Source organism: Lonchura striata, chromosome 2 (assembly GCF_046129695.1).
Source record: "Lonchura striata isolate bLonStr1 chromosome 2, bLonStr1.mat, whole genome shotgun sequence".
In the NCBI taxonomy this organism is placed as follows: Eukaryota; Metazoa; Chordata; class Aves; order Passeriformes; family Estrildidae; genus Lonchura; species Lonchura striata.
In genome coordinates, this window is record NC_134604.1 from 10,967,655 (window position 1) to 10,989,860 (window position 22,206).

At 36.2% G+C, this 22,206-nt stretch overlaps 1 protein-coding gene across 1 annotated transcript in view; it reads right to left on the bottom strand.

Moving 5' to 3' along the window:
* ROBO1 (roundabout guidance receptor 1) overlaps positions 1-22,206 on the bottom strand; it is a 684,057-nt gene that overhangs the window by 579,686 nt on the left and 82,165 nt on the right. Inside the window, exon 2 of the mRNA XM_031505944.2 lies at positions 15,158-15,298. Within this exon, the coding sequence (XP_031361804.1) occupies positions 15,158-15,245 (88 nt within the window). The 5' untranslated portion in view covers positions 15,246-15,298. The remainder of the gene's footprint in view (positions 1-15,157; positions 15,299-22,206) is intronic.

The window sequence follows — 22,206 nt, forward strand, 5'->3', positions numbered from 1 at the left end:
CTTCCAGTGCAAAGGCTGAAGATTGGTCATGGTACCTAGGAGCAGTACTTCATTTTGGCATCTTCTATAAAACTGTTAACCCGTTTTATTTAAAGCATAACCTGGTAATAAATTACTTTTCCTGATGGCTCCTGTGTTCTCTTAAACTACATTCTTAAGAAATTTTTTTTTTTTTTTTTAAATTCTTGGAAGAGGGGAAAAAAGTAGTCCCAAGAAGAAATAGCTTGTAATTTAATCTAACACTTTCATTACACACACACATTCTGGGACAAAAAGAGAATGAGGCACTTCAGAATTGTCCTCAGAGCCTGACACCTGGAGAAGCTCAGGGGTCTGAGGAGAGTGAAAAGAACTGCTGTATCTCATATTAGAGCAAGTGATGTAAAGGCTCCTTCACAATGTTGGTCCTGTTTCTTATCTAGCATAGAGATTTCCTGGCTCAATAGAAAATGAGAATGCAGATTTTAGCCTGGAGAGTGTGGCTGGATTATTTCCTAAGGAGTCTCATGAGTGTCTATAAATGAAAACAAAGGATTCAATGAATTTGATCCAAAATCAGACACTCACCCATTTCATTACTGCTTCCTTCTGTAGCCCATGGTCAGACACAGGTAGCCAAGCAATAATTCAGTCCACTTCCACCTTGGCTACAAGGGATGCCCTAACTCAGATGCCCCCACTTAACATAAGCTGGAATGAATTCAGGCCCTCATAACTACACCATAATTTATTTCCTGGAGCTTTACATTGAATTTTTGTCTCCTGAGTCTGGTTAATTTTCAGGCACTGTGCCCAGAGCTAAAGCTCCAGGCATAACTCTCTTTCCTCTCCTGAGATCTGAGATGCTCTCACCCAGCTGCTGAAGCTTGTGACTCATGATTCAAGCTTTTCAGCAGACTCACTCCAGACTCCCAAGGGGATGCAAGGGTGCTGAAGACTTCACAAAGGCTTTCAAATTTCCTTGTTTCTTAGAGCACCATGCTCAAGAGATGCCATGGAAATATATCATGTGTTCCCACAGCCTTGCTTACCTTGGGAAATGCTAATGAATCCCTAATATTTCCACTCTCTGCACTAGTGCTACAAGCCTCCTGCACAATTTGGAGCTGCTGCCAGAATAGGTTAGAAAAAGTACTTTTCTTATAATAGATCATCTTTAGCTCTCTTATCAGCTTGAAAATGAAACAAGTCTCACATTTAAAACCTAAAGACTTCTATGCTACACCAAAATATGCGAGTCTAGTAATACATCCTCAGACTGACCCCAACTTCAGGCTAGCACAAGGGCCTTTTTCCTACACTTAGGTTTTCCAAAAAAAAAAAAAAAAAAGATGACAATGCAGACTACAGCACAGCCATGTAACACTTTGCCTTGAGAGTTATTTGGATAATTATAGGACAAATAAGTGCAAGATACACAACAGAACATCCACTGTTTAGTCTAGAGGCAGCCCTGTTGTCAGAAGAGAATTAACAGACTCTGAGGACAGGATTTATCTCACCAAAGGTAAACCCATAGTCTTTAGCTTAGTTGAGGGAGAAAACAGACAACTAGAGAGGGCAACCCCAACAGTGCACCTAGAATGCCTCAACTCTGAATTGCCTCACTTTATTGGGCATAAATTATGCAGAGCCTCAGGGATCACTTCAGACACAAGTATCTACACCATCATGTATACACCCGTGTGTGATGCTGGTTGGACAGATGAGGATCATCAAGTGCCAGCACAGAGATGGAAAACCTGCATATTTGAGAGGTCCAAACAATTTATTTCAACCTTGCATTGTACAAAACAGTGAGATTTCTGGGTTAAGATGTTATTCAAAAAAATTTACTTTTTTTTTTTTTTTTGCAAATATTTGGGCATCTGTTAAGTTTGCAGAGAAAATTTGCAGTGCTGTTAGGTGCCTGCTTTTGAGCAGCTACATTGAGTTCTGCATACAGCACTACTGAAACTTTATTATTGGTAAACCCCTATCGTTTTTTTTCCCCTGAAATTAAAAATACTAATAAGTATGCAAAAATATAAAACAATATATGAGAATTTTCTGTTGTATTATTTTAACATTGTCACAGTACACCATACTCTCAAAGTATGTGAACTTGATAATTTTCCCCATGTAAAATATTATTCCTTTCCTTACACAGAAATGGAAAGTATAGGGAATTATTACCCATAATACCAAGACTTTCCACCAATACTGCACAGATAAACTGAGACATGGAAGGTCTAATTTCTAAAGAATATTTCAATATCTTTATCCTTAATATGCTTACTATACTTATTTTGTGATGAAAAATATGATTATATGCAATTCTAATGGCAAATGCTCAGACCTGCTGGAAAATGATTCCATGGGAGTCAAATTAGATAAACCATGGAATGAGATGTGGACTATTGATATCTGTGAGTTGGCAATTTGTTTGAGGTCTTTTGTGCAGCAGCACTGGGGAAACCTGTGGCCGATGCATGGATGGGCTCCAGTTCTCTGTGACTGCACAGGAAACAAGACAGGCATAATAAAATCAGCACTTCTGTTTTATATTATGTTTGTATTGCTTCTGACTGCAGTTCAGGAGCAAGCACTGTACACTCAAAGATGGTGGGGATATTGTAGAAAAATATATTGTTCCATAAGCCATAAATCCAACAAAGCACAGCCTTCACTCCTCTTACATTCTCCCAACATGACATTCCCAGCTCTTTATGAAATCTCTCTGAAATCCTTTCAGTGGTGATTCATTTCTGCTGCACTCTGTCTACAACCTTCTCTACATAACCCAATTCTCATGTGAATGTCTCACACCTTCAAATTCTTTTTTTCCTGCTGCATCCAAAAGAATTGGTGAACAGATTAGGAGACTAGTGAAGGAAGGAAAATAGAAGAAAATTAAAGAGCAGCAAAATGTATTAGCCTGCACATACACATCACTATCAGATAAGTTAAATCACACCAAATATCAAAGTGCACAGTAACATGGCTGCAACAGGAGTTTTGGTAGTATGTACACAGAGCTGATAGCATGAAATGCTAACTCATGTCATACTAAACAAGGTAATGACATGAAGAAAACAGGCTTTCAGAACTGATGTACTCAACTAAAATTTTCTATTTTCCTAATCCTTTAATGCAACCATCCTCTGACTTTTCCACATTGATTTCAAAAGATTGACTCTTCCATTCAGCATCAACCTCCAGGAAATTTATTGGACATCCCCTTAAGTATGCAAAAGATTGGACAATCTTCTGATCACTTAAGTCTAATTCCTATTCTTCAGGAGCAATGATCGTAGGATTGACAAGTATTTCTCTTTCTAATCTAAGAACACAAAGCCTTTTTTCAAATTCCACCAATATATCAAATACAACATCAGCTGCTGAGCATGAGAATTCCTGGGCATATACAACTGGAGTACATTTAAGCAAGCTCAATGGCCAGTTTTAAGTTCTTGCTCCGAAGATTTAAAATTTATTAAAGAGTTCTTTTATCAAACCTTTTTTTTTTTTTTTTTTTGGAAAACAAACTAACTAACTAAAAACCACAAAAAACACAACAATCCTGAGCCACTTCTCCTACATTAAACAAACATGAATTTGGTTTACATGGAAACATAGATAATTGCAATCTAAATTATTAGGCTAGTCAAATGATAGGTCCTAATAAGTGGAGCTATCAATATGATGGGGTCCATTACTTTAACACTAATGATGACTGAAAAAAACTTTCCAAGTGATGGAGAACTTCACTGTATGGTTGGAACTGAACAGGGAAAAGATAAAATATATTTGCATTTGATAAAAATACCATACTATTCCTGTATATTTTAGTGACATAACCAGCTAAAAAATAAAAATAAATATTTTTGTAGATAAATGTGAAGAAGCAAACATAAGGAAATATACAAAAGGTAGGAATGAAGAATCTTGCAGTGAAAATGCAGCAAACCGGTCTATTAATGGGAAATGAAACGGAATGTATCTCTATGAGGCTGAATGGGGACATTAATATAGGAGGCTAGACAAAGGCTTCAACTGAAGATGACTTAGACCACTTAATTCCTCATTTTGGCAGATTTCAGTTCATGTATAAGTTTTAATGGTGACTGTAAGTGCCCTAAGGCCATTTAGGGGAATTCATTTTATTAGTGTAGTATTCAAATATTGCTTATACTTAGCTACTTACATGAATGCTTATATCATCAACTGTCCGAATAAAGATTTTACACAACTGACCAGAATGGAGCAGTTTTACTCTAGATCTTCCTTCAAATTCAAAAAGCATGGGAAAAATGTGCTTTTATGAATTTCAAACATATTATTACTGCAGCCATATGCATCATACATTATTTTAGTCTTTTTTTTTTTTTTTTTTAAAAAAAAGAGGGTAGACTAGTTAGTTTATTTCTAGTTATGCCCATATTCCTGAATTAGCCCAAAAGACTGGTCTGCAAGTGCTTATCAAGAGATTTCAGTTATTTCTTACAAGGTGACTGCAACACAAATTGATTGGAATTTCTGCAGTAACAGAAAGGTTAAATATTTCAAATTAGAGCTCAAAGTCAGACTTGACTTGACACTGACTGAATACCTTCCTAAGCTACTACTGACTTCAGACTATCCTTTTTCTCACTGTACTAACTTTCTTTGAAATACTAGAGGATGCAGACTTTCCTGCTAAAGCACACACAAACTGTTTAAAACCCTCTGCACAGCCTTTCAAAAGCCATGGGAGACAAAATCTTAATAATAGAATATTTATTGGGGGAGGGGGGGAAATCAGAAATAAGAAGCCAATTTAATTTACAGACTATAATATAGCTTCTAAAATGTCTACAATAGGATAAAACACCAGAACCCTGCAAGAAAAGCAGCACTATGAAATAAAGACAGCAGACAGTGAAAGAACAGGGACTGTAATGTATAGTCAAGGTGCCAGGCTAGCTTTAAATAAGCTCACTCAGGTCCCAGAAGTAATATAGCCATGACAGCAGGGAGCTCAATTTGGGAAAGCTGTCTGAATGCTGGAAAGAGCTGAACCTAAGTTAACATTTTGACCTCTCCATGTAGCAAGCACTTTCAAGGGCAGAGAAATTTCATTTAAAAAATGCTTTAAAGGGATGAAAAATAAACCAGGTAGGCAGTAATCATTGTCCTCTTCCCAGCTATAAGTTTCATGCATTTTAGTTCAAATGCAGAATTGTCTGTATATTTTGAAAATTTGTAATTAAATTCACACAGCAGTTGTGATCTGTATGTCAGATTGCCATGATTAATTTATGGGGACAATCCAAATTACCTTCTTCATCCCAAGTCCTAAAACAAAGTTATTGCCTCAGAACCTTCTACTACTGCAGCAGCCTCAACTTAAAACCAGAAGCCCTCCATGAGTGTTATTTCAGAAACAGGCCACCAAAGAATCTAAATTTAAAAACAGATATTACCTTCCTTGTGCAAAGTGGCTGAAGTAAACATGATATCTGCAGGAAAGTAAATCATAGCTATTTCAGACTGTAAATTGTAAACAAATCTAAAAATTGCAGGCTAGAATTCTAACATGTTTAAACTCCAATTCTGGATCAGCACAATGCCCAGATGTCCTGATTTCAGAAGCAGAAAATCCAGCAGATAAGCTCCCATTCATGAACAAAGATGTACTTAAGAGATGTGTCAAAAAGAGATGAACAGGAGTGGTCATGGGCACCACATCCTTCAAAAACATGATTCTTCTTTATGTATTACAGGTCAAACAAGTAAAGAGGTTTAAGTGTGCATCAAATATCAAAAGTTAACCTGTCCCAGACATTTTAAGTAACATACACTCCAAGACAACACACTTGCATATCTTCAAAAAGCTCAAGTGATCAGCTCTGTGCTAGGTCAGTGCCATGACCTTTAATGAGTCTTAGTGAACATAACAAAGCATATTTTCTGAAGCAGTATTACATATGAACAGAACATTTAAATTTTCGTCTCTATTTTGAAGTGCCAGATGGATGTAAGGAGAACTGGAAATTGTTTAATCTTACTGTGAGTATTGCATGTGAATGCAATCCTGAAGGGCATAGCTGATCCCTTTTGCAAAGACAGAGAAAGGAAGGAAAAAAAAACCCACAAGCACCCTTTTGTTGCTTACCATAAACTGCCTTTTTATTTCCATATTTTCTTCTATTAAAAGTGTGACCTTGGTGGTTGCCTGTGTCTCAAAGTGAAGTGGATTTAAAACTTCAGTCATTTATGATCTGATTTAAAAACCAAGTTCTAAATAACATAATTTAAATTTACCTTTAGGGTAATACTGGGGAGAAAAATAATTAAAAAAAAAAAAAAAAAAAACAAACCCAAAACCAAACACAAAGCATACCCAAAATGTAATTAAAGCAATATCTAAACATGGGAATTTAACAGCAAATGGCTACCCAGATATGCTCCCCAGCACTTCTAGGCTTCTTTTATCTTTATGGTAGCCTGTAACAATGCCTTGAGCAAAACATATTTCTAAAGGATAGGTGTTTCTTTGTTTTCATGCAGCAGGGGAAAGGGGACTTACTGGTTTAGTAGTAGCTATTATACAGAACACATAATAATAATAAAAATAATATTCTAATACATAAAATATTTGACAAGTGTTAACCATTTGTATACAATAACTAATGTAGGAAAAAAAGTCAACACGTACTAAAAATAGAAATTCACTGAAACACGCAGCACCTACAGCCTTACACTGCTAAATTTATCAAATATAAAGTATTGACTCCTCTGATTATGGGCCATATACAAGTTTTATCCTGGGTCAAAAATAATATGTGGTCATTACTAAACCTTTACTTCTAGAGAACAGTAAAGGATTTTCATGAACACTTACACAATGCAATAAAAATGTTTGTAATAAAGAAGATGCAGCAATAGTTGCACGATGCTGTACTGATAATACACCACAGTATAAACACTTGGAATAAAGGTATTGTCAATCTAACTCAACAGTTGAGAAATAAGCTTAAAATAAGACTTGTTTCTTTCACCAATATCACTTTGATTTAAAATTCAGATTAGTCAAAAGGGAGTAATTTCCTGTTTCATTTATGCAAAAATAAGGTGGCAGTGACAAAAGGATATTTTTTTGGCATATGCAGATACAGGTGCATATAAATCACCCTTTGTCAGGGCAGGAATTCTGCAAATATGTTCAGCATTTATTAAAATATCTAATAAAGCATCTCTAGACACTCTATTTCACTGCACTGAAAATAAATTAGCAAGAGCAGATATGTCTACTGTAACCCCTTGAGTAGTCATAAGTGAAAACACCCTTGTAAATTGTTTCATTCTTTTACTGATATGACTGAAATTAGTTTTATAATTGATGTTAAAGACATGAAATTGCTTTGAAGCATTAACAGATTGATCATCTAAATAAATATTAGAGTCAAAAGAGACTATGTCATTTTGTGTTCTACTTTTCTAACTGAAATTATTCTCAGGATAATTGAAAAATTATGTAAAGAAACATTTATTCTTGTTAATTTTAAGATGGGTAGAATAATTTATTGGGAAAATTCTATTTATATTATCTCCAAATACAGACAGAGCATTTATGCCAGTTTCTCCATTACCCATAAGAAACACAGCCTTTACAGAAGAATTTAAGCAAATGCTTTATTCTTAGATTCCAGTGTGCAAATGCCTGCATAGTAACCTTCCTATCCAACTGGGGCTGTTCACAGAGCTATGTAAACTAAGAAAGCTTTGCAACTTAACTTTACGATGCATATGAATATGCATTATAAAAGTATGCAAAACCTGATTATACCATTTTCACAACTGGCCTATTTTTGTCTCCAAGAGGCTAAGAACTTCAAGTAAAACTATTCATGGTAAATGGAATGAGTATTTACCAAAAATTTTACCAATAAAAACTTCAGATTCCTGTCTACACATTTACAAAATCTTCAGCTGTGGCCAACCAAGTCCACACAGAAAAACTGTTAACATCCTCATTATATATACTCAAACTTTTTTATATCTCCAGGATTGTGATTTAATTTTTTTTTCTCGTTTATCTTAAAATTTATCTTAGTGGGCAGCTTCCCACATCCTGATTTTGAGATCAGTTTTGGTGAATGCTCTGTCAGCGCATCCAAAACAAGTAGAATATCAATATATTTTGAGGAAAATGACAGGCAATAGCTTCACCGAAATAAAAAGGATGAAATGTCTCTGAAATTACATCCTTGAAAATTAAGAGAAAAGAAAGACAAAGCAAACTCCTTCTTACACACACAGAAACAGCTCATAAAAGCACCTACCTACAGGCACAATGACACCAGCTGTAGAATCTCACCTCTATCAGTCATAATCTAGAACAGTGCCACTTTCTATTAACCAAGCAATAGAGGAACTAAAATTACTTCTCCTGGTCTACACAAGTCACTCCGGTTGCTCCAGTGCATTTTGATGACTTAATTAGGAAGATGGTGCAGCACATGTGGTTTTCCAGCCAGGTTCATCACAAAGGCCACATCATCAAAGCACAAGAGTTGTGTCTTCTACAGCTAGATTAAAAATAGGGATTTCTTCATTAAGTGTCTTGCAGCTGACTGTGCCTCTTGGTTTGTCTCCATCTATTCAGACAATTAAATAAAGCGTCATGCTTTATTTATTTCTTTTTAAAGGCTAATAAAGGAGCTGTGAATTGAAGTACAGCTGGCAATCTTTTTATTTATTAAGAGCTCAGTGTACACAGTGACAATCTCTGGAAGGCGAGGCACGTGCTGGGATTTTTTTTCCCCTTTTTAATATATGTCCTCCTTGAAGGCACAACATTTCACCTAATAGGCATTAGAAACCTTTGTTATCCTCTCCAGCAGGGAGAGAAGTAAAAAAAAAAAAAAAAAAAAATCACAAAAAGCCCAAAACAATCAAAAAACAAGACAAAACTAAACCTACCACCTAACAAGAAAAACAAAGTCACACCAAAAAAAGACCACAAATGTGAAATCTGAGTATACAAACATGAACACTTTGAAAAAGATGGATAAATGACAAAGGTATAAATTAGCTAGCATATAATCAAGTCAGAAAGTATTTAAAATTTTGTCACAATACTCCAAATTAATAAAAAATAGCTATTTCCCTTTACTTCCATCAGCAGGGATGGATAACTAAAAAAATTACATGATTGTTATGTATGTATATTAGCTGAAAATATTATACAAGATTTACTACACACTTTTCATTTCCTGATAACAAGAAATTATTATCTCTTGTGTTATTAAGTAATCTCATTTGTATAGCCATAATGGAAATTATGCATGGTAATGTCATACCATGGAAACATCCTAATATTTCCTCGATAACAATTAGATTGTATCACAACATAATGGGATCTAGCATTAGTCCATGAATAATAGGAAATTTAAAAAATATTCTGCATGGAAGGATGACATACTGCTCTGCACTTCAAAGAAAGCTGAATGTTCCATGAGGCAAGATGACTTGCCAGTCTTAAGAGTTACTAACTGATAATTGCATGTCATTATGCATATTTACAAAGGCATATGCACATGCATACAGAAAGAGCAGTGGTGAAATGAGGTGATCTCAGGTGCCACTTCTTTCTGCAAGAGGTTTAAGGATGGCCTATGCACTTTGCAGGGATAGGAGAGAAGAAAGAGGCAGATGTGAACACGAACATGGTTTTACCAGAGCACAGATTCCAGTTTTTCTTAATTTCTTATCTCTCTTTTTGTTTACCCAGCCTAAATAAAACCTTTCCTTTGGAAGGTCTAGCCAAAATGTGAGGGATGTTTGATTTGGGTTTTGGTTTACCTTTTCAGTTCTGAACTGACAACAATATTCAGACCGTTTCACGTTAAATTGATGTGCATGATAGAAGCACATCTTTCTACATGTTCCTTGACCCCAGCAAGGCCTAAACTGTCTTTCTATTCTTCCTTAATGTGACCTTGACTTCCACAACCTACAAACTTGGTGGCACTTACAAGTGGAAGCAATGCATTAAATCATCACCCCTTGCTACACATCACTTACAGATGCATTTGTCACTGTTATATTAAATTAGGATCACAAAAATGTAATTTATGGCCAAGAGTGACACTTCATAAAGCCTGTGAAAACAAAATTACCAGAGAATGTGCACCAAAACAGTATTTCTTTCCACTCCAATCTGTCAACAGAACAGATCCTCCATGATTATGCTCTCTACAGCAGAAGTTATGTGATGGAAAGTTAAGAGCATGTCAAGATGAATCTGGGAGCTATGTTGGTGAGCTGGATTTGAGCTGGCACTGTGCCCTTGACCTAGGGAAGGCTACCAACACAGTGGGATGCTTTAATGAGAGCACAGCCAGCAGGGCAAGGGGTGATGCACTTCCTCCTGTTGTTGCTCATGAGTGCACATGGAAGGAAAAGAAAAGAAAGAGTGCACCCAGTGCAGACTAAATGGCTTCCATGTGCCTTCCAACCTAATGACTTCCCTGATTCCATCAGTGTTCCACCATCTGAGCTACTCATTTCAACTCATATCTATATGTATGTATTAAATAAAAATATAGATAAATGTTATCTTCGTTTGGGCTCAGATACAAGGACAGAAATAGAAATTGCAAGGAATTTGATGAGTTATTTTTAAAAAATCCAACTCTCTTCAATTATATTCTTCCTTCTTCAGAGTTATGATTATTCAGCAATTTATAGTTCAGCTAAAGTTGCACATTCTCAGTTACAAAGTATTTGTTTAGCTTTTTTTTTTTTTTTTTGCTTCTGCCCTTTCCTTATTTTCCCTGTGGCCTAAAAATAAAGCTTTGGAAGGTTTCCTGGCTCATCTCACAACAGTTGCCAACATCACTTTACTTTCAAATACTACAAATATTACAATAAGAAACTACAAACTCTGCCATTATTTTTTACTATGAGCTTTTCTGTCAGATCATTTGCTCAGAAAAGGTGAAAACTATCCTGAAGTGCCTCCCAAATGAAGGAATTTAAATCCATATATACCACCCTTCAAGAAGTGCCAAGATCACTTAATTTTCCTAGCTCAATGAATCTTCACTGTTCCTTTACATCCTCATGATGAGGGGCTTACATGAAATTTAAGCATTCAATTCTTTTTGACTCTCAGCCTATGCCAAAAGACAGCATGGGTTGGTTGAGTTTGGCTGAACATTCCCTTTTTTAAACATTATTCTCAGAAAAAGACCTGTGCAACCACAAAAGTAGCAAAATTCTTCATCTGATCTATTCAATGCCTTGTTCAGTCATTGACAGATTTACTTTGGCTATTTAACTGCAAACCACTTCAGGCTCTTCAAATGTACAGAAAAATGCCTGAGTGAACATTAAAAGACCCTGGATTTTTTTTTCATGAAGCACCAAATTAAGATCTTCCAGTGCTAGGAAACTTTTATTCAATACATCTTCACAGGTTGCAAAGAAAATAGAAGAATCTGGAATTTCTCGTTAGAATGTATCAATCAGAAATATAAATCCTAAGTAGCATATTCAGAGAACAAGTTCAGTAATGTTACAGGTCAAAAATATGAATCTTGTTTTCTCTAGCCAGATGACAAAACTGAGTATTAAGAAGTTAACAGCAATTAAAAAAAATAGACATCAAACAATTTAGTTACTGGTGTTAGTGAATTATGATTGACTTGACAAAAGCTCTAGTAAAAGAGTACTCAGATTCGAAAACAATTGCCTCTTTTTCACTGCCTCTAACATGCTATAGTAAGCAATCTGAATTTATGGGAGTTTCATTATGAACAACTCTCTCCTGTTGAAAACAGGCAAAAAAGGTAGGCTGCTGAATTTATTTCCTGTAGTGTTTCAGTATTAAGCCAGGAAAAAGGAAATTTAAAATATTACTCTCTGCCCTGGGAGAAGTCAAATCCTGAACTGATCCTCCTCAGTTAGTTCTGTGGTTGCCAAAGAGAGTTGTTTATTTTATAGTTTTTTACACTTCCATGAATAATTTCTCAAATTTATATTTCATTATGTATGTTTCATATAACTTATGCTAATTTTTATATATCTGCAGTTCCTAAAGAAAACTTATTTTCTGGAGAAACAATGAACAGTAATTGTAAACCATAGAGGTCCAAAAGCTCATATCAAAAATCTCTCAAAAATCTGGGTTCAAAAGAGGTTTTTCCTTTATCTTCCTTTCTGTAAGACCTATAGAGAATTCTGTTGCAAAAATCTATTATAATCCATCAGAAGCATTCAAAAATTTTTCTTTGTTTGCTTTCAGCATTGCTGACAAATTTTTCATGTTTTTGCAAGGCTTTCTTTGTGCAGGTATCTCTGTGAAGCTCAGGGATTGACAACAAACAGGAGAATTGGCAACTGCTCCAGTTGGGATGGAGAGACTTTCCACTACACTCACTGTTAAAGAACCAGGTTCCAAACCCAGCCAAACTCAGCAGGAATGCTCCTCCTATCTTTATTAGCAGTCCAAGAATTTGTAAGATTGCAGTTATTGATGTCAAAAAGAAAAAAAATCAGTTCAAGTTAATAACATCTTTTGCAGTATGTCATGTATAGTTTTAGTTTCTTTGGTTTTTGGCTTTTTTTATTGACAATCCAGTAACTGGTAACTTTAAAACACTTTAAAGACTTAACTGAAAACACAAGCTCAACATATGCATCTAAATATAATATGGCATTAGTTAATGCCATGTTTTCTTAGATCAGTGCACTTTAAAATCAGCTATCAATTTTTCCAGCTTTAATATATGCAGAGCAACTGGGAAGGAGAAGAAAAAAAAAAAATCACATCTTTCCCAGATAATGTTCAATCCCTGATTAAATAAAGATGTGCCAAGGCAGAGATACTTTATGCCTCAGGAGACAGCCATAGTGGAATTGTGAGTGTATTTTATATGTGAATTAGAGGTAAGATGTAATGACATGAGATGAAAGGCTCAGCCATGATTTTAATAAAGGGGGGAGACAGTGCTTCCCTGTGGACCCCATATGCAAAAGAGTGAGACTCAACAAGAATATATGAAAAGATTCAACAAAAACTACAACAAATATTTCAAAGTTATAATGCTACTATTAAAATTCATCACATTTTACTGAATCTGAATATTCAAGATCTGAAGGTAAGCTCTAACACATTTCTGATAATTTTAATTTCATATGAAAGACTATGCCATCACTAAGGTTGGGATAATTTCAATTTTTAGGTAAGACAGAATTGGAGCATTGGAAACCACATTTAATTTTTTAAAGGTTTCTAATAACATGATCTAGAACCAATTCCATTTAATTTGTTATTTTAAGAGCATGTTTTTAATTGTAATAAAATATCACAATTTATTAGTACTATGATGACAGACATTTATGCTGCTTTGTGCTTTTAGCAATCCTCAGGAAAAGCTACTACCTATTGCTTTATTGATTTTTAACATTTTTTTAATGGCTGCAACAGAATTCTAAAGAACCATTATTTTATTTTCCTTCATTAAATATAGGAAAAAGTTTGAGATTTTTCACAGTTCTCTCTCTTTCTGTACATTGAAAAAAAAAAATTAAAAGAGACATGCCTTTGTAAGGAATAGACATGAAAAGAGGAAAATGAATGGGATGAACTGCTTAAAGGAAAAAAAAAATAATCCTGCTTTATTTGATCTTTTGTGATAATCACACTCCTGGCACCCTGCCAGCAAGGCGCAGCCTGCTGATGTCTGGCCAAGTACAGTAATCTCTTGGTTCAAGTCTGAGGTCTGTGATGAAAATTACAAAGCAGGAGCAAAAATCAAAATGCCACCTATGATTTTATTCAGAAACTAATTTGATGGAAAAAGCAATACAATGAAAACAGTCTTTTTAGTAAAGACTGCAAAACTATGACTAAATTGAAAGCAATGCAAGTGGATGGAGGTAGCTATCAAGCAAATACATATGGATCTGCAGGCATTCCTTTTAAAATGAGCAGTAGATGTTTTTGTGACAGGTAAATTGCTTTGAGATTATGTTTGAAGTGCGAGGGCAAACTTTTAAAATGATAATTTTAACTTGCATCTTCCTTTATTCTGGAGTCTTTCTGCATTTAAAACCAACAAAACGAGGAAAAAACTTCAGTAATTCATTTCCTTATTTTATTTTCTGTGAACCACCATTCAATACAGGCCAACAAATCCCTGAGGAAATATTTTTCCTTTCTCTTTTCATTCAGTAGTCTATATTTGAGCTAGTTGCCCAGAGATTTGGGGAAGAGAATTGCATAGCCACAAAATTCTGCATTCACAATGTATTCAAATTAGAAATTAAGCCAGTAAAGTCTTATAGATTATTATTCAGATTGAAAGCAGGAAAAGCAACCAGTAAAAACCAGCATGTCACTTATTCTCTATATAGTTATTGTGTTTTCCTGAGAAATTGTACATGATTAGCAGAATTGATCAAAGTTTGTTTAGATTTTTCTTTACAAATATTGAAAGTTATTCAAAATTACTTGGAAGCTGCTTTTAGAGAAGGATTCTTAAACAAAAACCCACTACAACATTTTTTTTCCTTTGTGTTACTAGAACACAATTCCATTATTTGCTGAAGTGATACAGGTTCCCTATTTTACCATCACCTTCCTTATAAACTTGTACAGTATATTGCCATTTTTATACACACTGCATTTTTATACACATACACTTCTGCACTGGTAAGAATTTTCATGTGCAAGCACCAGGACAATCCCTGATCTCTGGGCCTCACTGAAACACTGCATTTCAGCATTCCCCAGCTGCTATTTTGCTCTTTCTTGAGGAAGGTTCTCTATAGATTTCCAATTCTCTTTGATATTCAAGTCTGTTTCTGCACTCTATATCTTCCCTCCACCGACTGTGCTAATCAAAGGAATGCTTTAATAGTCACCTTAACCTTCTCATATTTTAATGCCACTCTTTTTCTATATTTTCCTTTGCAGTCAAACAAACCCAAACATTTCACGGCAGACAATACCATTAAAATACCAAATTCTCTGTGTTACACAAGCAGATAGGCTCACAACTTTCTTAACTCCACACATACATAGGTTTTAATACCCAGAGAGAATTTCAGGTATATTCATGCACACACTCACATGGACAGCAAACAAACCACAGATATTTATGTTTAAATAAAAGGTACCTACCTGGAATGAGCTGGCCCAGTAACTGATGGCATCTGGAAAGGCTGAATACAGCCACTACAGCCAGAAAAGGATAATGTTTCCATTTCATGATGTGTCCCTCCTTGCATTACACCAGCTCGGCAGCGCTGACGTAAATGTCACCTGTGATACACCATGGAAATAAGAACAGAAGAATTAATGACAAATTGAGGTACTTATGAATATTTTTGTCCAGAGTAACTCTATGAAGAATGCTGGTTTCAATACAGCTTTAGCTATTATAACAATGTTAAATTATCTAACAGTTAGACAGTTGAAAACCACAACCAGAATATTAGTTATCCTTGCAGAGCAGACAACTCCAAACCAGATGTTTTAAAGGGAGACATGAGGATCCCCATAGTGCACATATGTATTAAAGTGCTGCATGTTGTTTGGTTAAGTTATTAAAGAAATTGCTCACTTCAGCAGGATAATTAAGTACATGTTTAATCCATCTCAGTGCTGGAAATACTTAAACCCTTGAATAAGTTGGAAGCACTGTCAAGGCTATTCAACTTACTATGAAAGCAGGGTTAAAACTTCACTTTAGTCTTCTTATGAAATTATGTTTTGCTGAAGGAAGATTAAGGATAATTTTACACAGTAATAACTTGAACAGTCAAGACAATTTTCTGGTGAGTTTCTATGTTCTTAAGGGCAGAAAGCTCACTGATTGACAAAAAAAAAATAGAATCTTAATGAAGAAAGACAATATTTTGAATTTAAAAAAAAAATTAACCAAAATATGACTTTCAGATGCATCATTCCGACTAATCTAAAAAATTAAATGTATTAATTAAAAGCATTCACAGCTGTACAGGTGCTTAGAAGTCATCTCTGCTCATCCTACTCATTTGTTTACTCTTCACCTACATTAGTGCTTAGTATAGACTTGTCCAGAAATCATGGAATTGTTGGGGTTGGAAGGGACTGCTGAAACTCATCCAGTCCAATCCCTGGCCAAGGGAGGGTTCGCTGGAGCAGGTTGCACAGGAATGCATCCAGGTGGGTCTGGAATGCCCCCAGAGGGGGAGACCCCATGGCCTCCCTGGGCTTCAGGCCTCGTGTTCAGCCTGTTCCAAATGCCTCTCCTTTAAAGCTTTCTAAAATACATATGTTTTTTTTCAGATTATTTCGGTAATTTCTAAAAGCAGTAAGATGTTTTATAGATAATTAAATACATGAAATCTGATTGTTTCATTTTGGGTGGTTGATTTTGGCAGAGGTTCTTCAAGTGTTCTGTTTTTTTGGTTTTTTTTTTTTTTTTACATTTTAAAGGGCTTTTCTCTGAATACAAACCCAAATGCATGTGAATGCAATATTCCATATATTCCAGAGTATCTGGGGTTCATGTCAAGATCTTGATAACCTTGAAGATCAAGATATCTCTTGAAAAGAGACACTGTTTCAAGTGTCTGTCAAACTATGAGATGTGCCAAATTGCCCAACCCTAACCAACAATTAGAGACCAACAAGAAACTGTAAATCTGATGTACATTGACACATCAAAATCTACTCCAGCAATAAATAATTGTATTAGATCTTGATAACTTTACAACTACACTTCTTATTTGACTCTCCTTGTCCTCCTCCTTGTAGTTAATGTATATTCAGAGATGAGCAGTTTGAATGATGAATCCTACATTATTTAAATGCCAGCAGACATAATTGTAATAGTGAAGAAAACTACAGTGACACCAGTCACTTGTTTGAGCTGCTGGGACAGAGGAGTTTCATCTGTAAACCTAATACATATTTAATGACTACAGATTGAAGAGTTGCATGACTACTGGGAGCACTCAGTGCCACCTGACACTTTTGGATGTTCAAGAACGCATAAATAAGTTTCATATGGACAGATTCAATCTCCTACACATGTTGCATTTTAAATTTTCTTTTTGTGTTGCAGCCGTGCCTCTACTATCTTAGTAACTAGAAAAAATAATAATCCATTTCCTATTACACTTACCTGTATCCTAAAAAATAGTTTACTTCATTTTGTTCTGTCATTTCAACCACACTGCACATGAAAACTCCCTGTTCCTTCCATTCTCAATCTTTTAATTTCCCCTATCACTCATATGGCTGCTCTTCTGTTGCAAACAGCTTGACAGCTCTTAATGGCAGAGTTAACTGCAATTAGTGGCCAAGGTGTCACATGCTGCTCTAAATGCTGTTCATGGTATGACTCCAAACCTGAAATTTGCAGGCTCAAGCCCTTAGAATATCCATCTCTTTCTCTGTACAGTAACATAGGTTAACTCTGTAAAGATATTTACTACTTTGGTTTTAGACTCCCATTGTTTCTTTACCTTCACTTTCTGCTGTGAACACAAGACTGAATGTTGCTTCCAACACAAGGCTGAGGAAGCAGCCCTTTGATTTTTCTTCTTTAAACAAAACCAGCAGAATAACACTTTCACGTCAAGATTTATTTTCTCATAATAACATGGGGTAAAGAAACACTGAGGTGAAGGAGGAGGAGAGAGAAGAGGTGCTCCTGGTGCCTGACAGATTCCTCTACATCCCATGGAGAGGACTCTGCTGAAGAGCAGGTATCCATACCGCAGCCCTTGGAAGGCCCCTGGTGAATGTTCCCTGGAGAAAGCTGCAGTCCATGCAGGTGCAGGTTTATCCTTAATTATTGCAGCCAATGGGAACCAACTACTCTGGAGCAGAGGCAAAGTATGAGGAGGAAGAATGAGAGGCAAAGAGAAGCTCCTATGGACTGACCACATCCCCCTGTACCACCCCAGGGAAAGGTGGGGTAGCAGAGGTAGAAGAGTTGAGGATGAAGAGATGGAGTTGAGCCTAGGAAAAACAAGAAAGGTGGGAGAGGGAGGATTTTCATTTTTGGTTTTTTTCATGCCATCCAAATCTACCTTAATAAAAAATAAATTTTGATCTTTAGCAAAGGTCAGCTGATCCCAACAGTAAACTTGCAAGGAAGAGATGAATAGGAACATACCTAATGTCACTCACCTTCTCTGTGAAGGTATGCCGTGCATGAATCCAACGTTTTCTTTCCATACCTCTCTTGCATTTACTTAACTGGTAGCCTATGACTTCTTTTTAATCTCTGTATGTGACAGAGCTCCACAGGGAGTTCTGACCATGTGTGCTTGGCTGTTTAGTTTAAAACCTTTCTACTCTCTTATCCCGCTTGTAGGCTTATGCTTAAAATATTTCATTCTAAAGCTGGAAATGATCTCAGCATCATTAAAAACATTCTTACAGAAAATTTCAGTGAAAACAGCTTTTATGAAGCCAAATATTTTTAACAGGAAAACATTTTTTTAGTCTACAGTTTAAAAACAAATCCTGTTTTTTTGGAATTCCTTGAAAACTATCCTAAATAGGAGGCCAATTCTCTTTATCTGGGGTACAGAGCTTCTGAAAGAGTAGCCCTGATCACAGGAAAGATAAAGTAGAAACAGTTGTAATCAGAATGGTTTTCAGGTAGTGGTTGAGTCCAGCAAAAGTGAAACAAGATCTTTCTTTTCATCATCTACTGCCACAGTGCCACAAATCTTGCGCTACACAACAATGGAAGAAATACCCAGAAATGTACTGCAGCCAAAGGGGCTCAGATACAATTCTCTGCAATTAGTTTTTCAGTGTCTGACCTACGAAATGAATGCTGCAGAATAGTGACTGGCACTAATTAGATGTTGCCAGTGACAGGAGAAGGATGCACTCACCACAGACACTTCAGCTGGCCTGAGACCTCACCTCACTGTGCATCAAATAGCCACAGACCTCCACCAGAATGTGCAAGAAAAGATTCAGATCCAATGCCTTGTCCAGAGTGCACAATGAAGATAAACACTGGCTTCTCTATGACATTATAATCATTAAAGAATCAATGGCAAATTAAACTGCACAAGCCCAGAGGGGAAAGAAGTAGCATGGTAAATGCAGGGAAAAGGTCCAATCAATTTTTTTCCTCCACTTCCAAAGTCTAGTGCTATTTATCACTTCAGTCAGTGTAGAAGCAAAGACATAAACAAGATCAAACCAATGATGGCTTTATTTTCATGTCTTTAAGAGTTTTGGTTTCTTTTTTTCCAAAAATTTGATAACTATTGATGCATCTCTTAGGTAACCAGCTTCCTAAGACTGGATTTTGACAGGCTCTTGAGTAGAAAGAGTGGACACAAAAGTCAGGTAATTAAGATTCTAACTTGTAAAAATAATTTCCCTTTATAAAATATATGCACTTTGGTAAATATTATGCTAAAGAAGATTGCTTATCTACAGAATGAGGCAGAATTTTGATTTGCCTTGTACCCAGCCATTTAGGAGTGGACTAGCAAACTTTACCAAATGGACAAAAAAAAACAATAGAAAATATTCCTTCTGATTCAAGGTCAGCTGTTTTTGGAAGTGGAATTTTTTAAAGCTTGTCATGCATTTTTAGGCCTGCTGGTAGTGGATGGTCCTTCCCTTACTTTCAATTCCCATGCCTACTAGTCAGACACCCAGTTATTTGGTCATCTCTGTTTAGACTGACACTACTTCTAAACTTTGGCACACTCTCCTGTGCCTTAACATCAGTACAGTTATAGACCACTGAAATGAAGGACTTCCCTTTACTATTTTAAACATCCTATGTTAAACTACATTTATTTAATATTCCAAAAGGAAGCTCTGCCCTATATTGTCTCAACTCTGTACATTTAGGAGCAAAAATAACAGTTGGTGAACTAGGAGGAAAAGTCTGGTTAGCTCCTTTTTTGCTATAAAGTAAATCTACTCTACCAAGATCAAAGCAGCTCAAAAATATAAATTTATTTAACCCAGAGCAGTTATCAGTATAATACATCTATGGATGTAGACTTTCAGTGACAGTTTCAGCAGACATTCATGAAGCTCATCTTATCTAATCTTTTAGTATTTCTAGACATTTGCATTTTTAGAACCAACTGTTAACAATTGGTTTTAACAGCTGTGATGCAAGATTTGCACTTGACATACTTTAAACTGTGGTTTGCTTGCTTTTTTTAATGCAGTGATAAACACAAGAGTAAAATATTTGTTGTTGTTATTAATAATAGTAATGTATTGAATGTGTTCAATTTATATTTGTAAGCTGGAAGGTGACAAATTTGCATGCAAAACAGTCTCACCAAGATTCTGACTTGATTTCTGTAGGGTATTTTTACTGCCTAAGCAATACCACAGGAATAGTTCATTTACTATAATTAAAATTAACAAGTTGTGTCCATGCTCATCCCCTTGTACTTAAACTCAGTCTGAGGCATCAGACATATGATAAAAAACCCAGTTATGGACTAATTATATGTCAGTCATATGATAAAAAACTTCAGTTTTTCTGCCACCAGTTCCTTGACAGATGCACAGGAAAGACTCCTGAGAACTGGAAGAAAGCCAGGCTTGCTCCTATCTTCAGGATTAAGGATACAGGGAAGAGCAGGTCTCAGCCTCATCTCAAACCCTAAGAAGGTGAGGAATGAACCCATTCTGGAGACCACCTTCATATGCATGGAAGGAAGAGAAGGTGATCAGTAGTCAGCATGGTTTTATAAAGAAAAAAAATTATTTAATCAACCTGAAGGCTTCCTGTGATTATTGACTAGATAAGTAAGGGGAGACCAGTGGGTATTGTTTATCATGACTATAAGAGGGCCTTTAATGTTTTCTTCATGAGATCCTGGTAAAGAAGCTGATGAGGTACAAACTAGATCAGCAGAGAGTGAGGGGGAGTGAAAACTGCCTGAACTGTCAGGTTTAAAGGATTGTTTTCAGCATCACAAAGTCCAGCTGTACATGCAGTCCCTTGCAGTACACCCCAAGGGCTGCTACTGTTTAATAGAGTCCAACTCTGGTTATCTTTACCAGTTTCCTGGACTGAGTAAGACTGAGTACACCCTCAGCAAGTTTGAAGGTGACATAAAACTGGGAAGAGTGGAACATGGTTGTACCACTATCCAGAGGGGCCTTTGCAGTTTGGAAAAATCTAATTCATTCAATTCAAAGAGTAATCCCAAATCCTGCACTGGATGAGGAAAGATCTAAGGCACCAGGATACCCTAGAGGGCAGCTGGATGGAAAGCAGCTCTGCTAAGAAGGACTCAGTATTCCTCCTGGACAAAAAGTTGAGTAGCAATGTGTTCTTGCAAAAAAGAAGGACAAAGGTATCCTGGACTATTCTGGGAAAGCAGGCAGGAGGAAGGGTTCCTTCTTCTCCATCTCCTAAGCAGAGGCAAGACCACACCTGGGGTGATTTGCTCAGCATTGGACCCCCCAGTACAAAACTGACAGTGGAGCAAATTCAGCAGAAGGGCACAAAAATGATTAAGAGTTAGGAAAATCTGTCATTTGGGAAGAGGCTGGGACTCCTCAGTCAGCAGAAAAGCTGGAGAATATGATCCATGTGAGAAATTCCTTGCTGTGATGGAATGAAAGAGCCAAGCTCTTCACAGTGGTAGCCATTGACAGGGCTAAAAGCACAAGATGAAACACAAAAATTCCACTTAGATATAAGAAAAAAACTTCTCTACTGCAAGGGTGAATGCACAGTGGAATAGGCAGCCTGGATAAATGTGGTTACTCCATCCTTAGATGCAAAATGTGATAAGACAGAGTCCCAAGCAAGTAAAGTATCCTCTCCCCACCTCATCTTTAATTATCCTGCTTCCAGGCTTAGGAACATTGCATAAAAATCAGCAATCCATATTCTGTTTTGGGCAATAGAATATTATAAAATGTCCAGCCCTGAATGAAGAAAGGCTTTCTCACTGAAAATTGGTCACAAAATGCTTAGAAGTTGTAGTGCAGGGTGACTAGAAAAAGCTGTCAGCATCAAATGGTCCTGGAGCAGGGGCAGACTGAATGATGATTGCATGCTAGAGATGTTCTTTAGGGCTTAATAGAAAAAAAAAATTAAATCATATGAATACAAAAATCATTTATTCTGTGAAAAGCCCTCAATTCACCATCAATAAATAGAAAGTTGAGGAGGTTTGTGATGACATTTTAGGGGAATAACCTTATAATCCCACAGG